The sequence below is a fragment of the Corythoichthys intestinalis genome, chromosome 5 (genome assembly GCF_030265065.1).
Source record: "Corythoichthys intestinalis isolate RoL2023-P3 chromosome 5, ASM3026506v1, whole genome shotgun sequence".
Lineage (NCBI taxonomy): Eukaryota > Metazoa > Chordata > Actinopteri > Syngnathiformes > Syngnathidae > Corythoichthys > Corythoichthys intestinalis.
In genome coordinates, this window is record NC_080399.1 from 11,813,886 (window position 1) to 11,836,161 (window position 22,276).

At 39.4% G+C, this 22,276-nt stretch overlaps 2 protein-coding genes across 10 annotated transcripts in view; one reads left to right on the forward strand and one right to left on the reverse strand.

Moving 5' to 3' along the window:
* The window catches only part of LOC130916723 (membrane-associated guanylate kinase, WW and PDZ domain-containing protein 2-like), a 368,356-nt gene extending 359,935 nt beyond the window's left edge, over positions 1 to 8,421 (forward strand). For 6 of the 9 annotated variants that reach the window (XM_057837639.1, XM_057837641.1, XM_057837640.1 and 3 more), the window contains one exon: positions 1,308 to 8,421. In XM_057837639.1, coding sequence (XP_057693622.1) covers positions 1,308 to 1,975 — 668 coding nt within the window. In that variant the 3' untranslated portion in view covers positions 1,976 to 8,421. The remainder of the gene's footprint in view (positions 1 to 1,307) is intronic. The other 3 variants (XM_057837646.1, XM_057837647.1, XM_057837648.1) reach the window with 1 other exon arrangement.
* Positions 8,373 to 21,815, reverse strand: ergic2 (ERGIC and golgi 2). The gene is made up of 13 exons (XM_057837652.1): positions 21,450 to 21,815; positions 21,278 to 21,386; positions 20,593 to 20,639; positions 17,981 to 18,048; positions 17,717 to 17,757; positions 17,493 to 17,594; positions 17,258 to 17,350; positions 14,056 to 14,111; positions 13,891 to 13,989; positions 13,708 to 13,805; positions 13,477 to 13,639; positions 8,675 to 8,754; positions 8,373 to 8,606 (listed from the first exon to the last, which is right to left on the reverse strand). Exons 1-13 carry the CDS (start codon positions 21,553 to 21,555, stop codon positions 8,523 to 8,525), a joined length of 1,146 nt encoding a protein of 381 aa, XP_057693635.1. The 5' UTR covers positions 21,556 to 21,815; the 3' UTR covers positions 8,373 to 8,522.
* Positions 21,816 to 22,276: the final 461 nt, after the last annotated feature.

The following is a 22,276-nucleotide window of genomic DNA, read 5'->3' on the forward strand; positions in this document are numbered from 1 at the left end:
GAAATAAAAACTATTTACTTCATTTTTTCTAATGGCATGGTATCGGTACAATATTGGCATCCGTGTATCAGGAGAAAATATATCAGAAAAAGCAATGATTTTTTTCCTGAAATAAACCCTTCAAAAAGGAAAATATTTAAAATGAAAGTTGTTGGGTTTTTTTTTTTTTTTTTTTTAAAGGGAACCTCGGACTTAAAGACTTGTATGCTCTAATAAGCCACAGTTGTTGTCTTTTACTAAAATGTTATTAAAAACATAAAATATTGCCATTGATTTAAAAATCTATTATATTTAGTACATGTTTTGACCTACGGAGGGCGCCATGTTTAATGGACGCTCGGGGTGATGACATCGATTGTCACTGTCGCTCGACGAATATTACCGGTGTTCTGCAATTCCTTCTACGCGACGAGACGTCCAACACATGCGCTCATCGGTTAAAAGCGGCGAGTACTTACTATTTATATTTTTATTGAGTCTTTTATTACCTTATCATTACCTCAAAATACTTTTTACATGTTTCCCTCTCATACTTTTAAGCATAGTGTTTTGTCGTGGTAGCTTTAAAGAAGTTGATCTTTAAAGATTGTTGATCTGTTGACCACATTAGTCACGTAGCATATTTGAACAACCCTTATTTGATATTACTATGTTTAAGTATTTTCTTAAGGCATATTTAGTATATTCTGTCTGAATGCATCCAAACAAAACAAGCTGACTTTGGGTGTCAAATTCGCCTCTTGTAGGACGTTTTGGCAGAACACAGTTTTTTTTTTTTCCTACTCTTCTCGTCACGTCTCATTCTGTCTTTCCTGTTCATTTTGCTTTTATTGCTCGTTTTGTGAAATATCGAAAGTGCCGTCATGCTCATTAATGTTCCTCTCGGGTTCAAATTGAAAGGGTTGAACAGATGACATGTTTATGTCGCTACAGTCATACGCTGGAAGCCTGGCAGCGTAACCATGTGAAGTCATCGCCCTGCAACGTCAACAAAAATGGCTAGTTAAACTCATTTTACAAATTGTATAAAAACGCAAACATCAAGAGGGGTTTCAATATCAAATTATTTTAACTCATAATCACGTTTATCTTTTAAGAACTGCAAGTCTTTCAATCCGTGGATCCCTTTAAAGGTTTTTATGGTTTTTTATGATTCAATGAATCCTCAAGTCCTGTATACGCAAGGGTCCACTATATAATTATAAAATCCCATTAATAAAACATATCTTAAAAGAAATCACACTGCAAAACAGGTTGTTTAATTCATTCAATTCAAACCTCAAATCTTTCTCTGTGGTCTTCACCAGACTGTGTCGGCCCCTGGGATTCCCTTCCTACAATCCACTCTACCCTGCCGGAAGTGACCCTCGAAGCCCACCAGAGTCCATTGCCTTCATCCCACCCGGCCGCATCCCTGGATTCCCCTCATCAGCTTCCTCTAGAGGCCGCGGCGTGCATGGCAGCGGACAAAGCCCCGCAGGTGACGGACCACAGCTCCTCGACTCGAGGGGCTACCGGTGGCAGGTCCACCCAGCAGAAGTGCATGATCAGGGGGCAGGGAGGAGAGGCCGAATGCGGGCCGGGCTCTAGGCAGCCCAGGGTTTTACCCGCCAAAGCTATCCTGGGCAGGCAGAGGGACGCTTGCTCCCCCTGCTGTGACAGAAAGGGGGCGAGCGCCCAGGCGGCGGGCGCTCTTTGGCCGCGGGACCCATACGTGAGCGTCGCCCCCAACGGAGCCTCTCTGGCCGGCGTGGACTCCCCCGCCGGCCTCCAGGAGAGGCTGCTGTCCAGAGGGGTTCACCCCAGAGAGGAGGACCGCTGCGGGGGTCGCGCCGGCCTCGGCTGCCCCTCTAAGAACACCCAAGACCCCCCTGCCAGGAGAGCCGCCGCCACCTCCCCGGGGCCCTGGAACATCCCAGGGCCGGATAAACTGCCCGGCACCCTGAGGTCCTGGACCTCCACTGTCAGCAGGTAGACAGTATCGGCTTTTTCCCTCCTTCCTCCACTCCTCGAGTCATATTCCGAAGTTCATTTATGAGAGGATTATTACACCCGCCACCTTAAAAGCTGATCAACTTTCACAGATGTTGTAACATACAGTGAGGAGCTAGACGATGTATGGCGAAAGACTCCATTTTTGCTCGATGAGTTCTGAGAAACCTCTGGAACAGTGTTTCCCAACTATAATTTAGTAATAATATAACATTGGCTATGTGCGGGGACTGAGCACAAATAGCCAAAAAGTACAAGGACATGACATACCTTACAAATGTTTGCAGTATTATAACAGACCATCAATATCATTTTAAACGCATCAATACCTTTAAAAGTAAAACATTTGCAGATGATTGCTCATGTCACAAAGACACTCCATAACAGTCACTATTTAACATTGCAAGATAAATTTAGCTCCTCCTTGGCATGCTAAGCTTGTCACTAAGTGACAGATGTATCACTTCTCCGTACTTTTTTTTCATGCTTATAGCTGTCATTGATCCGCCACTTTTTTGCAGTTCCTATATCGCGTTTCCCGGGATGGGTTTTTACTTTTTACAGTATTCTTTTTTCAAAAAATGAAATAAAATCAGACTATCAATTTAGACTAGAAAATGCTTGCCTGGCACGGCCAGACTGTTCTCCCTGTATTTTTCAAACACTGAGAGAAAAGTCTGGGAACCAGCCCATTAACGGCCTCTCGAGCAGGTACAAAATCAATCGACAAATCAGATTCGTTTACTTGCGTGACGTGTTCTTCACGAGCAACGTCACTCTTGCGCGTCGGAAGTCGTCTCCACAACAACACAGATGGTGAACAGGAGAGCCAAGAATATGTTCCAATCCTCGGTAAAATCAGTTTTAAATTACCAAAAACACATCGACACGAGTCATTGACAACAGTCTGTCTCGCGCTAGCCATGTTGAATAAACTCGTATGTTTACTTCCGCGTGCAAGTCCCTCGTCCTGCCCTCGTCGTTTTACTAACGTCACGTCTGCCCGTCGCTGATTGGTCCACTCCGCTGTCTGTTTGCTGTGGCTTGCTCCGCCCTGGAAATTGTATCCGCTGAATGGTGGCCAGACTCAATAGCTGGAACAGCGGTGAGTCTGGTGTATCAGGCAAAGAAAATTCAATTTCTGGAGAAATTACAATGGTAGCTTTGCTTTCACAGGTAAACCCCTTGAGGTCACTTCTTGTTGATTTGGGGACATTTCAGGGTCCGTTCCTGTTGATATTTTGACGTACATGGCTGTCAATGCATCGATTTACATTTGTGTCAATGGAATCCAAGTACATTGGCATCAATAGAATCGACATATAAGGCTGTCAGTGGCATGGACGTACATGACTGTCAATGGCAAGGTCGTACATGGCCGTCAATAGCATCGACTTACATTTGCCTTAATGGAATCCAAGTACATTGGCATCAATAGAAGTGACATATATGGCCATCATTGGCATGGACATACATGGCCGTCAATGGCATGGACGTACATTGGCTGTCAATGGCATGGACGGACATGGCCGACAATGGCATGGATGTACATTGGCCGACAATGGCATGGACGTACATTGGCCGACAATGGCATGGACGGACATTGCCGACAATGGCAAGGACGTACATTTGCGTAAATAGAATCCAAGTACATTGACATCAATAGAATCGACATTTATGACCGTCATTGGCATGGACGCACATGCCCGCCATGGCATGGACATACATCGCCGTCAATGACAAGGACCTACATGGCCGTCAATGGCATGGATGTTCATGGCCGTCAATAGCATCGATTTACATTTGCGTCAATGGAATCCAAGTACACTGGCATCAATAGAATCGACATAAAAGGCCGTCAATGGCAAGGATTTACATTGGTATCAATGGCATGGACGTACATGATTGTCAATGGCAAGGTCGTACATGGCCGTCAATAGCATCGACTTACATTTGCCTTAATGGAATCCAAGTACATTGGCATCAATAGAAGTGACATATATGGCCGTCATTGGCATGGACATACATGGCCATCAATGGCAAGGACGGACATGGCCGTCAATGGCAAGGACGGACATGGCCGTCAATGGCAAGGACGGACATGGCCGTCAATGGCATGGACGTACATGGCCGTCAATGGCATGGACGTACATTGGCCGACAATGGCATGGACGTACATGGGTCGCCATTTTGCGGACGATGGCAAGGACGGACATGGCCATCAATGGCATGGACGTACATTTGCGTCAATGGAATCAAAGTACATGATTGGCATCAATAGAATCGACATATACGGCCGTCATTGGCATGAACGTACATGGCTGTCAATGGCAAGGATGTACAGTTATTGATTATTGGAAGAGAAATTACAACCACACGTTTTCTGCCACTGAAAATGAAGGGGAAATGTTGGCCATTAGAAATGAATGGAACTGCGTATATGGCAATGGTTTTTGGCGAATTTTGGGGCAACTGTAAGTTTTTGGCAATTTTCTATACACATTGTATGCCCCTTCCTGAAATTTTTGGCGTATATGGCAATGGTTTTTGGCGAATTTTGGGGCAACTGTAAGTTTTTGGCAATTTTCTATACACATTGTATGCCCCTTCCTGAAATTTTTGATGTATGATTTATGTGAATTGTAGAAAAATTGTAGGACTAGATACATTTTGAAAAAAAATGTTTTTGTTTTTCAAAAAACCTGCGCTTTGACGCCAATGGTAATTTTTTAGGGGTCATTCAAAACATTCCCTGAGTCGCGTGATCTTAATCGATTTTTTTTTTTTTTAAATGGTCCATCTCTGTTAATCTTAATCGATTTTTTTTTTATGGTCCATCTCTGTCAAAGATTTTCGCACCCAGCCGAAATGTGAAGTATTAATTTATTTTACATCAGACATTTTCCTCAATTAATAGTAGTTTTCGTCTCGCCAAAAAAAAAAAAAAAAAAAAACGTTTCTACATTCCAAACATCTTGCGTAATACCTGGTAAAATGAATTAGCAGTAGTTAGGAATCACTGTTCCAGAAGTCAATCCAGTGTTACTCCTCACATGCCTAACAAATATATCATATACTGTAAATGTAAAGATGTCAAAAATGTGTACATTTGTCGTTGTAAAGAAGCAGAAGAGACTTTAAAAAAAAAAAAAAAAATCACCGGTATGGAATTATTTAGGATCCCATCATCCCATTCCAGGCCTCCACTATGACTACATATCAAAGACACGTCCGCAAAATGGCGACCCGTGCATGGGACTCCCGAGCCTGAATGAGGACCTCTTTCTTCTCCTTTTTTGATATTAGTGACAGCAGCACTGAGTTTTGTGTACACGTTAACCATCATGAGGACTGTGTGGGAAGCCAGTTGAGCATTTGTTCCATTGATTTGGCCTCACTAGTAAGACCAATTGCGGCACTGGTACAATGACTGCTTCTTACTAATCATGTTTTTTTTTCACTAGCAGTGCCACATTTGGCACTTATTACTTGGCAAAAATAGACGTAAGACACAGTGGTTCTACCTGTGCTCTGAATTCACTTACTTGTGTCAAGATTATGGACGGAATGCTCCAAAAACAAGAAGAAAGCGTGTTGTCCATTTCCAGAAGCCTTTTAACTGTGCTGCGAGTACCACATCACTGTGGGAGAGGGGCATCAATGTGAGGAAGACCACAAAGAGGAGAGGGCGGAGTGCCTTACCCAACTTGGAGAAAGCAGGTGGCGCCAGCGAGCGTACACACACTAGGTGGTCGTTACCTAACGCGGGCGTGTAGCATTGCTGCTAATCATAAGCATTAAGCGGACGACAAATGTAGAGACAACATTTTTACATGGGAAAAAAATGTGACAGCCAGTCAGTATTATAGTAAACAAATTACTAGATGTTGCAAAAGTACGGACTTATAAACAGTTTAAGAAGGAATGGAAATGTTTAGCACTAAAAATGAAACTGAACTGTATTATGTATTTCGCGTAGGTTGGTGGCAATTTCCGTTTGTGGGAAGAGGTACGTTTTGATTTGTCAACCAATCAGATTGTGTTGGATTTTCAATTTCACTGTAAGATTGGTTAATACAATGCTGCCTTGAGATACAAGTTTAATTTGTTCCGTGACCTTGCTCAAAACACTCGTGCATCAGATTCATCTTTACCTGATGAATATTAATTGGTTTACGCTCCCTCCAAAAACATTTTTGGAATGTGTTTATATTTAGGAAAATCACATTATATAACATATAGTAACTACATACCGTAATTTTCGGACTATAAGCCGCTACTTTTTTCCCCTCATCCTGTGGCTTATAGTCCAGTGCGGCCTATTTGTTGATTTATTTGGGTTAATAGGCAACACTTTCTTTGATAGCGGCATCAAAGACCGCCATAATTGTGACCAGGCCATTTGGGGGCCCTAAGCAAAATAATGCCAAGGGGCCCATATTTTTGGCACACCATTTCGTCACAGTGTACTGTGAAACCCATACATGCAATCCAACCCATACGTCCATATTTTTTATATTAATCAGATTTTGTTGCACTGCATACTTCAAACTTCTCACCCCAAATGATTGTCAGTACTTACAGTAGATAGCGCCAAACCTTTTTCTAAAAGAGGTAAAGGAAGAACTTTTATTTTTTAAGCTTGAAATTAAGTATCAAAACTCACAATAGTCAAATAAAGCAAACAGTAGTAAACAAAATAGAATATAAATTAATAAACATATATAATAATAAACAATTGCCAGATTGGGGGCCCCCTAGTGGTCAGGGGCCCTAAGCAGCTGCATAGTCTGCGTATAGGCTGGGCCGGCCCTGATTGTGACATGACACTATCATGGGCATTAACAACATCATGAATTATGTCACTGACTCCATTCATGTCCAGCTCAGATCTTTACTTCCATTCAAAACTGAGATAATTTGTCAGATGACACAAAATGACATCCGTCATAAGCATTCATTAATGCTCATGGCAGTGTCATGTCATAATTATGATGGTCTTATGACAGTCTTATGCCGCCACTGTCAAATAAAGTGTTACCAAATACCATAACTAGCAATTAATGAAACAACTGGAAAAGTAACTGAAGAAATAATTAGCACAGAACAGGACTTTGTTATTTACGTCTGTAGCGCTGCAATGCATGTTAGGAGGCATGTTGGATGACAACAGTGTTGACAGCAGTTGGCAGCTGAAGTTGACTCTCTCCCTAAAGGGAGCAATGATGGCTAAATTAAGCTTTGAACCAATTGGCTGCAAAGCTTCAAATGAAGCTTTGAACCAATTGGCTGCAAAGCTTCATTGCTTCATGGTGGTTCATTTGGTCTTATAACAGTCGAATGATGCTGCTGGCAAATAAAGTGTTACCGATTAATATCTTTTGGTGTCAATATCGCATAATATAGCTGTGGCTTATAGTCCAGTGCGGCTTATCTATGAACAAATGCCGTTTTCATGTCAAATTTGGCAGTTGAAGGCTTATAGTCTGAAAATTACGGTATCACAATATATCACCATTTTGATATTTTGTCATACCCCCAATTGTAAGCTGTAAGATGTCGTTTTTTCCCCACAGAATGTAAAGAATATACAACCTTTTATTGTATTTTCTGTCTACATGCGTTGATGCACCGTTTGTGTTCTAAGATCATTTGCTGATGTGGTGATGCTGTATTTTTTGGCATTGTGTTAGCATTAAGCTAGTATAAGGAATGTGACTTTTTCGCTGCCACCTTAAAATGCGCTCTTTTGTTTTTGCTCAAAAAGCAAAGAAAAAAAAACTGCCCAATTCCTTGTATCTCAAGGCACCACTGTAATTTCAAAATAATAATGTGTGATAAATATCTCTTTGCAAAGTATTGTTTGTGATCAGAATTTTCTGGTTCAGGTCAGAGTCCTTTTTTATCAAATGTGAGGCAACAATACTTATCCCTAATTTCAAAGTAAAGCTGATATTGAAATATACAATTAGATATAAAGGTGCGAATACGTCCTCATCTCCACTCATGCATCCGCCCTGCCTCCCTGCTTGTTACCAGCCATTTTGTATCCAGCAAATGAAGAAAAAAAAAAACATCTCTATGTGAAGAACAATGGAACGTTCATGATCCCATTAAGTATACCTGTGTAGTGTTAACTGAGTATGATTCACCTTGTACAGCTGTATTCCTACAAATATGGTTTACTGTATCATTGATACTGTAGTTTGAAAGACGTGAACAACTATTTTTATGAAATGCGACAGTACGGATATATTACATTTTGCTAAGAAAAAAAACACGTTACAAAAAAAAAACTTGTTTACCGAAAGATATTCTGAAATACTGTCAAATAAACTCTTGACATGGTGTAAAAGAGACGCTTTTGAGTTGATCGTATACACAGAGAGCGAGGAGATTTTATTTAATAAACATTTACACATAGGCACATTTTGTGTTGTATTGTGTTTTTTTTGTTTGTTTTTTTAAAGAAATTTATTGGAATTTTAAATTTGGCTTTAATTATGAATGTTCAAATTATTTTCCACCTGTCAGCTGACTGGCTGACTCAAGTTGATGTCAGCAGGGGGCGCCGCTTGCTCCTCTTGCATTTTCATAGGGTGGTCCTCCTGTGACTTTTAAAAGAGAAATAATTGGTGGGGGAAATAAACGGTACGGTTTGAGTTGAGGCTGAAGCGAGTACCTTGAGGGGTTTATAGATTCCCATTTGAAAGCGACAGCAGACCACGTCCACTACGAAGCCCATCACGCTGTGCAGCATGCCTGCAGCAAATAGTACAGAAGTATAATATAAAGCAGATTTCAGCATAAAGTGATCAATATTTTCAAAATTTGATGAAAGGTGTCCTTGTGTTTGGCTCTTTTCACTCTTTTATTGCGAATTTAAATGACTTTATTTCTTTTAGTCATCGAATCCATTTGAAGTGGGAGGTCACGTCCCACTTCAAATGAATTGGATGTGTATCACTGTCAATGGCAGCCAATGAGTTGATAGGTGTTAAAAAATGTACAAGCTGTTTTACATTTTTAAAATGTCAAAGAATATATATATATATATATATATATATATACACACACAAAATGTATTGTAAAATTATAAACATTTACAGTAGTTTTTTTATGATTAAAATACAATGCATACGAAAATCAATTTATAACAAATTTGTATTAAAAAGTACAAAATGCCTTCAAAAGCTTTTCTTAATCAGATTACAAAATTTCTTTAAAAGGTGAATTTTCTTTTGTTCTAAATCCCATTTTTGCTATTTACAAAATTCTTACTTTATAGACATTTATATTAACACCTAAATAATAATAAATAAATAAAAACAAATTGCCTTACCAATTTATAAAGCACTATATAAAATGGAATTAAAAATCATAGATTAGCACCTATTCAACTGTTACAAAGTACATTTACTAAAAAAATGTGAGAATCCAAAAGACAATTTTATAAAATGTTACTCAACATTACATTTGAAATTGAATGAAATATCTACACAAATGATTTTGAACATATTTTAAAGGAAAGTTCATTAACTTAAAATGAATATTTCAAAAATTCTTCTAAATTACTCTAAAGGGAACCTCAGACTTAAAGACTATAGGCTTTAATAAGCCACTTTTACTAAAATATTTTGTTGGAAACACATAAAATATTGCCAGTGAGTTAAAAATCTATATTTCATGTTTGACCTACAGAGGGCGCCATGTTTTATGCGCGCAATGGACTCACAGGGTGATGACGTAGTTGCCCTAGACTGGGAGAGTAGCTGTGCTAGCTAGCAAGCGAAGTTAGTATGACGACTGGCATGATTTTGTTACAGAGCTGTGGGATGAGTTCCCAACGTCGTACCTGCATCCAATTAATTCCAACTCATCAGCAGTGTCTTTTAACCGATCCTAGGCAGGTTGCTAAGATATTGACTTGCTGCCATTTGACAGTTTGTATTCTCGATCCCTTCATTGCTTGCCTTGCTTTTTTACGCAGCGAAATGTCAAACACATGCGCACATCGGTTAAAAGCGTTGAGTACTTAGCATTTGTGTTTTTATAGATTCTTTTATTACCTTTTCATTGCCTCAAAATACTTTTTGCATGTGTTTCCCTCTTATACTTCTAAGCATTGTGTTTTCGTGTGGGAGCTTTAATGCAGATTGTTGATCTGTTGACCACATTATTCACGTAGCGTATTTAAATCACCCTTATTTGATATTACTATGTTTAAGTATTTTCTTCAGGCATCTTTCATATGTTCTGCCTGTATGCATCTAAACAAACCAAGCTGAAAACGCACGGTAGTACTTTGGGTGTCAAATTCGCCTATTATAGACGTTTCGCCAGTGTATCACATTTTGGCAGAACACCGGTTTTGTCCAACTCTAGTTTCGTCTCATCTATCTTTCCTGTTCATTTTGCTTTTGCTGCTCGTTTTGTGAAATATTGAGTGCTGTTCTGCTCATTAATTTTCTTCTCAGGTTCAAATTGAAAGGACTCTGGAAGCCCGACAGCGTAGTCCAGTGACGTCACCGCCCTATGACGTCAACAACAATAGCGACCTACTAGTTAAACTAATTTTACAAATTGTATAAATCCGAAAACATCAAGAGGGGTTTTAATATCAAATTATTTTAACTCGTACTAACGTTTATCTTTTAAGTAAGGCAAGGCAAAGCAAATTTATTTCTATAGCACAATTCAACACAAGGCAATTCAAAGTGCTTTACATCACATGAAGATAATTAAAATCAATAGAACGTAAAAACAAAGACAATCGAAATAGGAAATAAAATTAAACATAAATATCGCATTTAATCATGAATAGAATAAAAAAATAAATAAAAAATAAAACAAACACTACTACTACGGCTAATAATTGAAATCAGCAATGGAGATAAGCACAAGAGGAATAGAAAGCAAATAGATTGAAATATATAGACAGTTATGGATATGCAGTGTTAAAAGCGTTTTTAGCCCTGATTTAAAGGAGCTAAAGTAGTACAAGTCTTTCTATCCGTGGTTCTCTTTAAGTATTTCGGTGTTAAACATGAAAAGCTATAGTCACTGTACTGCAGTACTTCTCAAATAGTAGTAGCATATTTTCCTCATGAGTTAATGTTGCTAATCAATTTGAATTTATTATTATTAGGGCTGTCAAAATTAACGCGTTAACAGGCGGTAATTAATTTTTTTAATTAATCACGTTAAAATATTTAACGCAATTAGCGCATGCGCGGACCGACCCACTCAAGCAGTGCCACGAACAGACTACAATGGCGCCCTTTGAAGTATATTGAGAGCTAAGGTCATAGACAAGCAAGTGGAGTGGACGCAGGTGTTACCGGCACCCGCCAAGGGGGCCGCTGTTATTTTCAATGTGACCGGGCATTGTCAGATTGAACAGTGAGGAAGAAAGTGGTCGAGCGAGAGAGTAGAGAACGTGCGCAGTTAGCGCAGGCTCAAGTGCTGCGTCCCCCACATGCTTTTGTTTTGTTAATAAAAGTACCCACAAGAAGCCATCCAACACCTCTCAGTGTTTATATGTACGCCGCCGTCTTCCTCAGGAGGAAATCGGACGAACATAGCCAACCGACGACAACGAGCCAACATGAAACGCCGGTCCATAGCACCGCCAATTACCAAGAAGGGCGAATTGGTAACGCAAGCATTTATTGGAGCCGCGCCATTTTATGGAATAAGCGGTGGCATCTCTTCCACAACTGTTATAACTGTTGTGTCAAGCGACATGGGGAAGAATACCTGGAGAGGATCTTTTTCTTAACACCATGTATTGTACTCAACGCAGAGAAGATACACCATTTGCAGCAACCACTGTGACTCATGGTTGCTCAAATTCCCATCATGCATTTGGGCAGTTAAGAACATTTAAGTCGCTACAGTATAATTTAGTGAAAGCACAACAAAAATAATATTCCTCTCTCTCAAAAATAATGTTCACAAAAAGAAAAGCGCTCAATGCAAAGAGATCTGGCATTCCCAATCAAAATAGCTATGGAAAATAATACTCTATTCAAACATTAAGTTTAGCTCAAAAAATACACTAGTTTATATATTGTGACTAAATATTGCTATCAAAATTCCTATAACTTGTACTCACATTTAACTTTTAAGAATTACAAGTCTATCCGTGGATCCCTTTCACAGAAAGAATGTTAATGTTAATCCCGTCTTGTGGATTTATTGTTATAATAAACAAATACAGTACTTATGTACAGTATGTTGAATGTATATATCCGTCTTAGCTTTCCATTCCAACAATAATTTACAGAAAAATATGGCATATTTTAGAGATGTTTTGAATTGCGATTAATTACTATTAATTCATTTTTAAGCTCTGATTAACTCGATTAAGATTTTAATCGTTTGACAGCCCTAATTATTATGTATTGATTTTATTACATTTAATTTTTCATTACTGCTCTACTGCCATCTGCAGTTGCCTGATGTCAAAAACAGTCGACCATATAGACAGGGGTGCACATAAGTGGTCCGCATGCGCGCATGCGTACTGGACGTAGACAAACGCGCTGGCCCTCAACGGATTCCATACGCTTTTGCGTACCGATGGCTGACCACTGTATTTGCGGCGGACACGAGAAAATAACTTCTCAAAATGTCGAAGAGGCAGGCCACACTGAGTAATTACTTCCGTGTTCCCTCACCCCCGTCAAAAGACAGACAGACGACAGAGACGTCACCGGAGCTACCGAAAAAAAGGACTTTTGCTGAAAAGTGGCTACAGGAGGTACTATGGCTAGAAGCACATGATGCTCGCACGGAAATGTGGCACAAAATGTGCCGTGAGAATCCCAATGTCGCCGATAAGAGCAGCGCATTTTATGTAGGGTCAAAGAATTTCAGCCATCCAAACTTTGAAAAGCACGAAAAAAACAGGGAGCATGTGGCAATTAAGCAAACTATCGATGTCAAACAGGACCCCACTCGCCCTATGGACAAGTGGCGGCGGAATAGGGCGGAATAAAGGTAATGAACAGCGACATGCACTGACAAACGTGTTTTTGCTCGCATTTTACAAAGCTAAACATGCACGTTCAATGAGGTCTTATGAGGAGGACATCCCACTTTTAAAAAGGCTTGGAGTTAATGTGGGAGCCGCATAATGCCCTTTATTTTGAATTGGTGCTTTTTATTTCTTTACATTTCACTTCAAAGTAATGGCAATTTTGTTGTGCCAGTTGATGTTAATCAAGCATTAATTGTTAATATAATTAATTAAAAGTTAATTGGCTCTAAGTAAAGCTTGTCATAAATTTATCGCATCAGGCGGGTCGGCTCTCAAGCTCAATGAGGACCAAGTCACATCTCCAGGTCCTCCTCTGAGAACCTGGCCAAAAAAATTAGGTGCACCCCTGCATATAGAGTATGCCAAAAAATGTCATCCCATCTACACTGGTGGCAAATTGTAGTCAACGCTGGCAGGAGAGGCGTTTCCGTGCAACTCACCTGTGGTGGAAAAGATGCCTCCCACGATACCGCACAGCCGTACCAAAAACTTCCAAAGCGGCATGTGCTGCTCGCTCACTTTCACCATCAGGGAGCTCATGTCGTACTTCATGAAAATCCCCGAAATACCATGGCTGCCCGCCGCGTGGTTGATGGTGCGTTCCTGCACACCACAAAACAAAAAGGAACATTAGCGTCGCCCGTATTTTTGCCTCCGTTGCTGTGCCTTACCCTCTCGGTGACCGAATACTGATGCATGTCGGCCGCCACGTTGTACGTATTCAGTTTGGTGGGGACGATGGTGATGAAGTACTGGAACATGTGGTTGGCTGAATACAGTAAACACACAAACACCCAAGTTAGAGGAGACAATCCCAAAAGAAATAAGGAACAAGTGTCACTAAGCTGCTTCACCGTCGGTGGTGACTTTCTCTGTGCCGTCCAGCGTGCTGATGACGCCCGGGATGTCTTCTCCGAACGACAAGTGATCAATGCGGTGGGAAAAGTTAAAACCTGCAACATGCAAACTTCGTATGAGAGTTCATGAAGACTCTGAATACAGAATCCTTCTCTACTTACTATCATGGCTGACGAGAGCCGCTAGGTGGGCGTGGCCTCGTGGATGAGGAATGGACCTGTATGTAAGGAACAAAATAAGGTAATATAATAAGCATGTGTTCATATTGGGGCTGCCATAATTAACAAATTGGTTATCAAATTTATCGGCAAGTATGCCGAGTCATTTGTTTAGACCAGAGGGGTCAAATGTGCGGTTCACATGTGATCTGATTGCCAAAATGAGTTTGACACCCCGGTTTAGTCATTTTGAAACTGAAAATAAACCAAATAATCATTTTTTTATCCTCTTAAACATATGTTTTGTTTGATTAAAAGAAACAGAAGAGGGGAAAAAAAAACAGAAAATATTTTTTAAATGATTTGATCATCGATAAAAATACAGGTGAGTCCTCGAGTTATGATGTCCTCGATGTACGACGTTTCGACACCTGTGCCTCGTCTGACATTTAGTCGCCAGCACCATAAATTCTGTTTAGCTAGTGCGTAGTCCTTGTCTGTGTTTGTGCACCGGGATCTTTGCCTTTTTTGGCCCCGAAGAAGAGAGCCCAAAAAAAGAAATTAGCATGGAAACTAAGTTTATCATCATAAAAAGAGAGAGGCCGACGAACATCGGTATAGATTTATGCTGCGTTCAGACTAAAGTTAAACCGTCGCCCAAAAACATCCAGACCGTCGCCAAAAGCAGTTTTTTATTGACACAAACCTTACGCTGCCAGCAGTCGAAGTTGACGAAAATTCCAGTTTACATAACCTAAAAATAAGGACAGTAAACAAACAAATCAGGTTGCATGTACAGTGGTGTGCAAAAGTATCTGAACCCTTTCAAATTTCTCACAATTCTGCTTAAAATCACAATCAAATGTGAGCTGATCATATTTTAATGAGGATATTATGGGAAAATAAGTAAGTGAACCATCACATTAAATATTTTGTCGCCCCCCCCCCCCCCCCCCCCCCACCCCTTTGGCAGCCATTACTTCAACCAGACGCTTCCTGTAGCTGCAGATCAGTCTGGCACATTGATCAGGACTAATCTTGGCCCATTCTTCTCTACAAAACTGCTGTAGTTTAGTCAGATTCCTGGGATGTCTGGCATGAATCGCTGTCTTTAGGTCATGCCACAGCATCTCCATGGGGTTCAAGTCTGGACTTTGACTTGGCCACTCCAGAACATGTATTTTGTTCTTCTGAAACCATTCTGAAGTTGAATTACTTCTGTGTTTTCGATCATTGTCTTGTTGCAGTGTCCATCCTTTTTAGCTTCAACTGCTCAGGTTTTCCTGCAAAACATCCTGATGAACTTTTGAATTCATTCTTCCATTAATGATTGCAAGTTGTCCAGGCCCCGAGGCAGCAAAACAACCCCAAATCATTATGCTCCCTCCGCCATGCTTCACGGTGGGGATGAGGTGTTGATGTTGGTGAGCTGTTCCATTTTTCCTCCTAATATGACGTTGTGTGTTACTCTCAAACAATTCAACTTTGGTTTCATCAGTCCACTAAATATTTTGCCAAAACTTCTGTGGGGTGTCCAACTGCCTTTTTGCGAATATTAACGAGCAACAATGTTTTCTTAGACAGCAGTGGCTTCCTCCGTGGAGTCCTCCCACGAACACCATTCTTGGCCATAGTTTCACATATACAGTGCCCTCCATAATTATTGGCACCCCTGGTTAAGATGTGTTTTTTAGCTTCTAATTATTATTTTTTTTTTTATTTCAAATAATATGGGACCTTAATGGAAAAAAAGAGAAAAATCCAACCTTCAATACAAGTGCATTTATTCAGTGGGGAAAAAAATCCCACATAAATAATTATTTGACATCAAATAATGTGTGTCACAATTATTAGCACCCCTGGTGTTAATACTTTGTACAACCCCCTTTTGCCAACAAAACAAGGTCTGGGGACTGAGATGGCCATGGGAGGAGCTTGATTTTGTGTCTGATGAACCATTTCTGTGTAGATTTGGCCATATGTTTAGGGTCATTGTCTTGCTGAAAGACCCAGTGACGACCCCTTCTTCAGCTTTCTGGCAGAGGGCAACAGATTTTGATTTAAAATGTCCTGGTATTTCAAAGCATTCATGATGCCATGCACCACCAAAAAAATTATTAGAAGCTAAAAAACACATCTTAACCAGGGGTGCCAATAATTATGGAGGACACTGTAGTTCATGTGTGCAGAGATATTGGACTGTGCCAGTGATTTCTGTAAATCTTTAGCAGACACTCTACGGTTCTCTTTTACCTCTCCGAGTATTCTGCGCTGAACTCTTGGCGTCATCTTTGGTGGACGGCCACTCCTTGGGAGAGAAACAACAGTGTGAAACTCTCTCCATTTGTACAGAACTTCTCTGACTGTCGACTGATGAACATCCAGACTTTCAGAGATGGTTTTGTATTCTTTCCCAGCTTTATACAAATCAACCATCCTTGATCGCAGGTCTTCAGACAGCTGTTATGACCGAGCCATGATGCACATCAGACAATGCTTCTCATCAAGATAATTCTTGCAAGGTGTGTGTTTTATAGTGGGTAGGGCAGCTTTAAACCACTCATCAGTGATTGGGCACACACCTCACTTAAAATGTTTGGTAAAAATTGGTATCAATTGCTCTTTAGGTCTCCTTAGGCAGAGGGTTCACTTACTTTTCCCCCTTCTGTCATAGTTTGCATGCTTGCATGCTATCCTCAATAAAAGAAGAAAACCTATTAATGTTTGGGTCGTCTTAGTTAAAGCAGACACTGTATTTTCATCTGTGTGATTTTGACAAAGATCAGATCCCATTTGATGGTGATTTTATGCAGAAATGTGAGAAATTCCAAGAGGTCCAGAACTCCAGATACTGTTTCATACCACTGTATGCCTCATGTTGCAATGTTGATGTGTTGAGTTTTCTGGGCTGTTCCCAAACAGAGCACGTATCTAACTGGAGCCGTGGCCTGCGCTAGAAGACTGTTAACAGTAGTCGTGTTCAGTGATTTTGATTGCAAATAAACCATTTAAAACCCTAACTCTATCCACCTTTCAGCAATTTTGGTAGGTAGTAGGTACAGCACCCCATTTAAGTATTTTGACGTAAAATTCTACTTTAACGGTGAAATCCGACTTACCTACGTCGCTAGCATAGGAACGGAACTTTTTCCAAACTCGAGGACTCCCTGTAATGGTTTTTAGGAGCCCTAGTACATGTACATACTTTCCAACAGTGATGTGGAAGTTTCCCGCCACTTTGTTGACATAGAGATGTCCATGAATGCGGCAGGCGTTAAGAGACGTGCTGCTGTCCACACTGTATGACAAAAAACAATTTGTTTTAATGGTGCCATAAACTCTGCCTGGAAACAAGTGATGCAATTAAATGACTTGAGCAATTCTGTCAGATTTTCAAAGTGATGCTTTTGTTGGTGAACATGACATTTTTGATTGTGCACCTTCTGGACTCAGCGGGTGGAGATCCTTTCATGGCACTCTTGAAGATTAAATCCTGCAAAGAATGTTCTACTCGTAGGCGCTCTTGGATGTGAAGAAGAGTCCTACAAACAAAACAAAAAAAAGTTATTTTGACTAGGAGTGGCTGGCAGCGGACTTCTCTCGACCTTCAATTGCAATTTGCTACTAAGCGGTAAAAGTACCGGGACATTTTATTTCAACTTACATGTGCCAAATTTTTTGCTGTGGCGACAGCTCAAAGTTGACCTAAAATGCAGGGTGGAGGGAAAAAAAGCATTGTAAAAATGCTCAAACACTGACATTTGTTTTTTCATATAACGGCGGTGTTGAACAAATCGCCTTCACATGAGGCTTATCCATAGCATCAACTGCGCTCATATTGGAATTGAATCTTTTGTGTGACACCTACTGCTAGTGCAAGTAAAATTGTGTCACATGAATGAACAGTGAGTCTATTAATGACACTCACCGCTTCGTACTTAAGGCCATCAGAAGCAACCATGGTCTCGGCTAAATCCAGAACATCGGCTCCTATATCTGCAAATTCAAAAACATGCATGATTCCAAACTATAATATGTATATATGTAATTTGTAGGGCTGTCAAACGATTAAAATTTTTAATCGAGTTAATTACAGCTTAAAAATTAATTAATCGTAATTAATCGCAATTAATCGCAATTCGAACCATCTATAAAATATGTCATATTTTTCTGTAAATTATTGTTGGAATGGAAAGATAAGACAAGATGGATATATACATTCAACATACGGTACATGAGGACTGTATTTGTTTATTATAACAATAAATCAAGATGGCATTAACATTATTAACATTCTGTTAAAGGGATCCATGAATAGAAAGACTTGTAGTTCTTAAAAGATGAATATTAGTACAAGTTATAGAAATGTTATAATAAAACGCCTCTTAATCTTTTCGTTTTAATAAAATTTGTAAAATTTTCAATCAAAAAATAAACTAGTAGCCCTATTCTGTCCTCAATGTGTGTGAGTACACAAATTGACAGATAGCGAACATAAGTTCCAAAAAGAAATTAGACGGTGTGGCAAAGTTGCATGGGCTTTACTGAAGTCATCTCTTTTTGACAGGAGCACGTTTCTTGTATTTTTGTAAAACTGAAAATAACAAGGCAATGTGTCAATAACTTGCATAAATCACAAAATAACATAAAATGTACACACACGTGTCCATTTGAGCAGTAGCACTAGCCAATTAGCTCACAAGCATCTAACAATGTAACTGCATTTCACCATATATGTGAACAAACTCAAATACACATCATCAATAACTATCTAATGCTCATGAATATAAACAAAGGAGGAATATAACTCACAAGCGATGCATGTATTAGACACAAACAGTGTGATGGGGCTATGAGAACTGCCACTGAATACTGGATGCGGACGTTAGCTGGTCTGAATAGCACTGTCTATTAGTGTGAGTTCGCGTCGACATATGATCACGTCAGAAAAGCGCGCCGAAACCCAAATAATCAGCTGCACTGAATCCCAGCAGAGGGCGACATTACGCCACATAACATATGCTAGTCACACCCAAGCGCCATCAGAGGGCGGAAAAACTCCATAAAACACAATTAACAAGTTGGCCTTTCACTGTACTGACATTTAAATCTGTCTGAGCGGGCCTAGTGCGTTAATTGCGTCAAATATTTTAACGTGATTAATTTAAAAAATTAATTAACGCCTGTTAACGCGATAATTTTGACAGCCCTAGTAATTTGTAATATAAATTGTAATGTAAGGCATTTCCCTTTGGCTTGGAGAAGGTTATCAAACATTAATCTAAAACTTAAAATGTGCTTTTTTTTCATTGATATTGGAGTTGTCCGATAATTACTTTTTAAGCAATATCCGATATTGTCCAACTCTAAAAATCCGATACCGATATAGAGGTAGTCCCCGGGTTACAAACGAGTTCCGTTCCTACGCTGGCAACGTAAACCGAGTTTCCGCACAAGTCGGAATTAACTGTTTAAGTAGCCCAAAATAACTATCCAAAAAGTCCAAAAGTACTGTATTTTGTTTAATGGTGGAGGATACATTGTCCTCTGGTGGTAGCGTTGGGTCTGGCAGTACTGTCGCCTGATGACTGAAGAGCAGACTGTCATCTGACATGGATGAGGGCATAAGGCAGTAAGTTGTTTCAGCTAATATATGTTTGCGTATGCATTTGTAATTAAGTTTACAGCTAGAGTTTGTGGAGTTACATCTGAGCGATTTATTATGAGAATTGTAAATACATCATCATTTGTAGCATTTAAGCTAGTTGACTTTTGTTAGGCAAATTAGGCTAATTTGATCTACTAAATTTATGTATTGATCAGACCAGATGGACGTTTAAACACCAATTGTTTTGTGTCAAGTGTTTTATTGTTCAAATGTGTGTCGTTTTGAATATAAGTGTGCGTATGTGAGTTACAGCTTTACAAATTTTCAAAAGTGAAGGGAGTAAAAAGCTTCAAGAAGCACATTTGCCTTGTTTGATGTCTGTAAAGCTGAACAACTTCACGTTTAGTGAGGACAGAACATGTTATATTAAGTAAAGTAAAAAATTAAGATACTGTGAGGTACAATAAGGTACTGTTTATGCGACTAAAGAAAAAAACCACTGGAGACAAAATGGAGGACGACTCCTGCGGAAGTCGAGTACATCGTAACCCGGGGACTACCTGTGCACGGTCGTGGCCTGAACATACTATGGCTAATTGTATCGTGAAGCCCAGGTTGAGGCTTTACTAATGATAAATGTAATAACTTCAAAGATTTTCCAAATAAACATTCTGAAGTACGGTAATAATTCTGTGGAAAAATAAGAGAACAACTTCTCACTGGTGTCATGGTGCCTCTAAATTTATTGTTGAAATCAAAATAGTGCAAACGTCAATTTCTTAGATCAAGTGCAAGTGCAAAATGCCAATAAGGCACTGCCATATGCATATTGGCCCAAAACTAATAATATAGACAATATTGATAACGTCATCGTCTGATATTATCGGCTACCCAATAATATCGGACAGCTCTAAATGACAGCCTATACTTACACTGGCATCTCATGGCCACAGTCATGTCGATGTTTATCCTCAGTTTACTGCAAAAGAAATGACATAAGTTTAAAGGGCCTTGAACGCAACTAATAATTTTATACTGCAATAAAACGGATTGATAATTTGGCTGTTCGATTCATCTATTTTAAACCGAAACGAACCAAGACATTCCGAATACTTTATTTTTAATTTTATTTTGCCATAAACCGTAATTGATATTGGAAAATCAGGTTTGAGAGAAAATAATTGGGATTTTTTTTTCAGCAAAATTGAACAGCCCTAATTAAAAATATCAAATTTTGAAATATATATACAGTGGTACCTTGACATACGATCGCTTCCACAAACAATCGTTTTGACATCCAACGTAAAATTTGACTCGCCACTAGCAATAGTACCTGCAGTATTTATTATGAATTTAGTGTTGGTTTTCGAGTTGTGGAACGATTTAATGGAATTATAATGTATTCCTATGGGAAAATCCTGCTCGACATACGACAATTTAGACGTATGTAGAGGTACCACTGTACATACGAAGTTAATTCGTAGAGGTACCAGGATACCATTGTATATAAAACCACGTATACGCTAGTGAAAACGGCCCATTTCACGTTAAAGGCCTTTTATTCCACATTCAATGGAGAAAAACAAAACAAAACAAAAAACGACATCCTGATGTTACCTGCTAAAGTCTTTGTCAACCTCGTACTCGTATTTCATCCAAGTGTCCCTATAGACAAAAAACTCCAGGAAGGCTAGCACAGCCATGGCACTGAACGCAATTATTGACACTGGAAGGAAGGACAAAATAATGTTAAATAGACGTGGCTTTTTGCGTCCACTTTCCGCCTTACCTGTGCCGCCGCTGGCTGACGACTCCACGTAGCTCTCGGGTACTTTGGGGAAGGCGTCCAACTCTCTGACCAGCGTTAGAGCTTTCTTTTTGTTCAGTCTTCTCATCTTGTGTTTGTAAAAGAAGGTCGCCGGATGTTTTTATTATTATTATTATTATTATTATCACCAAACTGACTGACTGACGCGTAGCAGCATAATTGCTGGTCTGCTCGCCGTTTAAGTAAACATGGTTGTAAAAGCGAGTCCGACTGTGAAGTTGAGGGGTTTTGGATAAATCTAATACATTTATTCTCCAGAGAGTCGCAAAAATCAAAATGATAGTTGTGAATCAGGTTTACAGTAATGTGAAAGCCGTCGCGGCATAATATACGTCATATCCGGTAATATCGTGACATGATATGAATGAACTCAGTGATTTGCAAATATTCATTGACGCCTACTTTGGAGGACCTTGCGCCAAAAAGGCAGCAAATCATTTATTTGTTCTAATTACTTGGAAGCGCTGCAGCATTTTTATTATTTTTATTTTTTATTTTTTTGTTTCGCTGTCAGCTTTTTTTTTATTAACAACAACAACAACAAAACAACAATACAAACACAACAATACAGACAATACTAATACAAACTAAAAAACAAAAGAATAATCAACTATTCACAAAAAAGTCGTAGCTGTTCACAAATATCAATTATTTTCTCCGCTTTGATTGTTTTCAACAGATTTATGTAGCATACCGTTTCATTGTGGAAGTGAGAAAAAGATGGTAACCGCTTGCTGAATTTTTACATTTGTGGATGTAGAATTTTGACAACAAAAGAAGTAGATTAA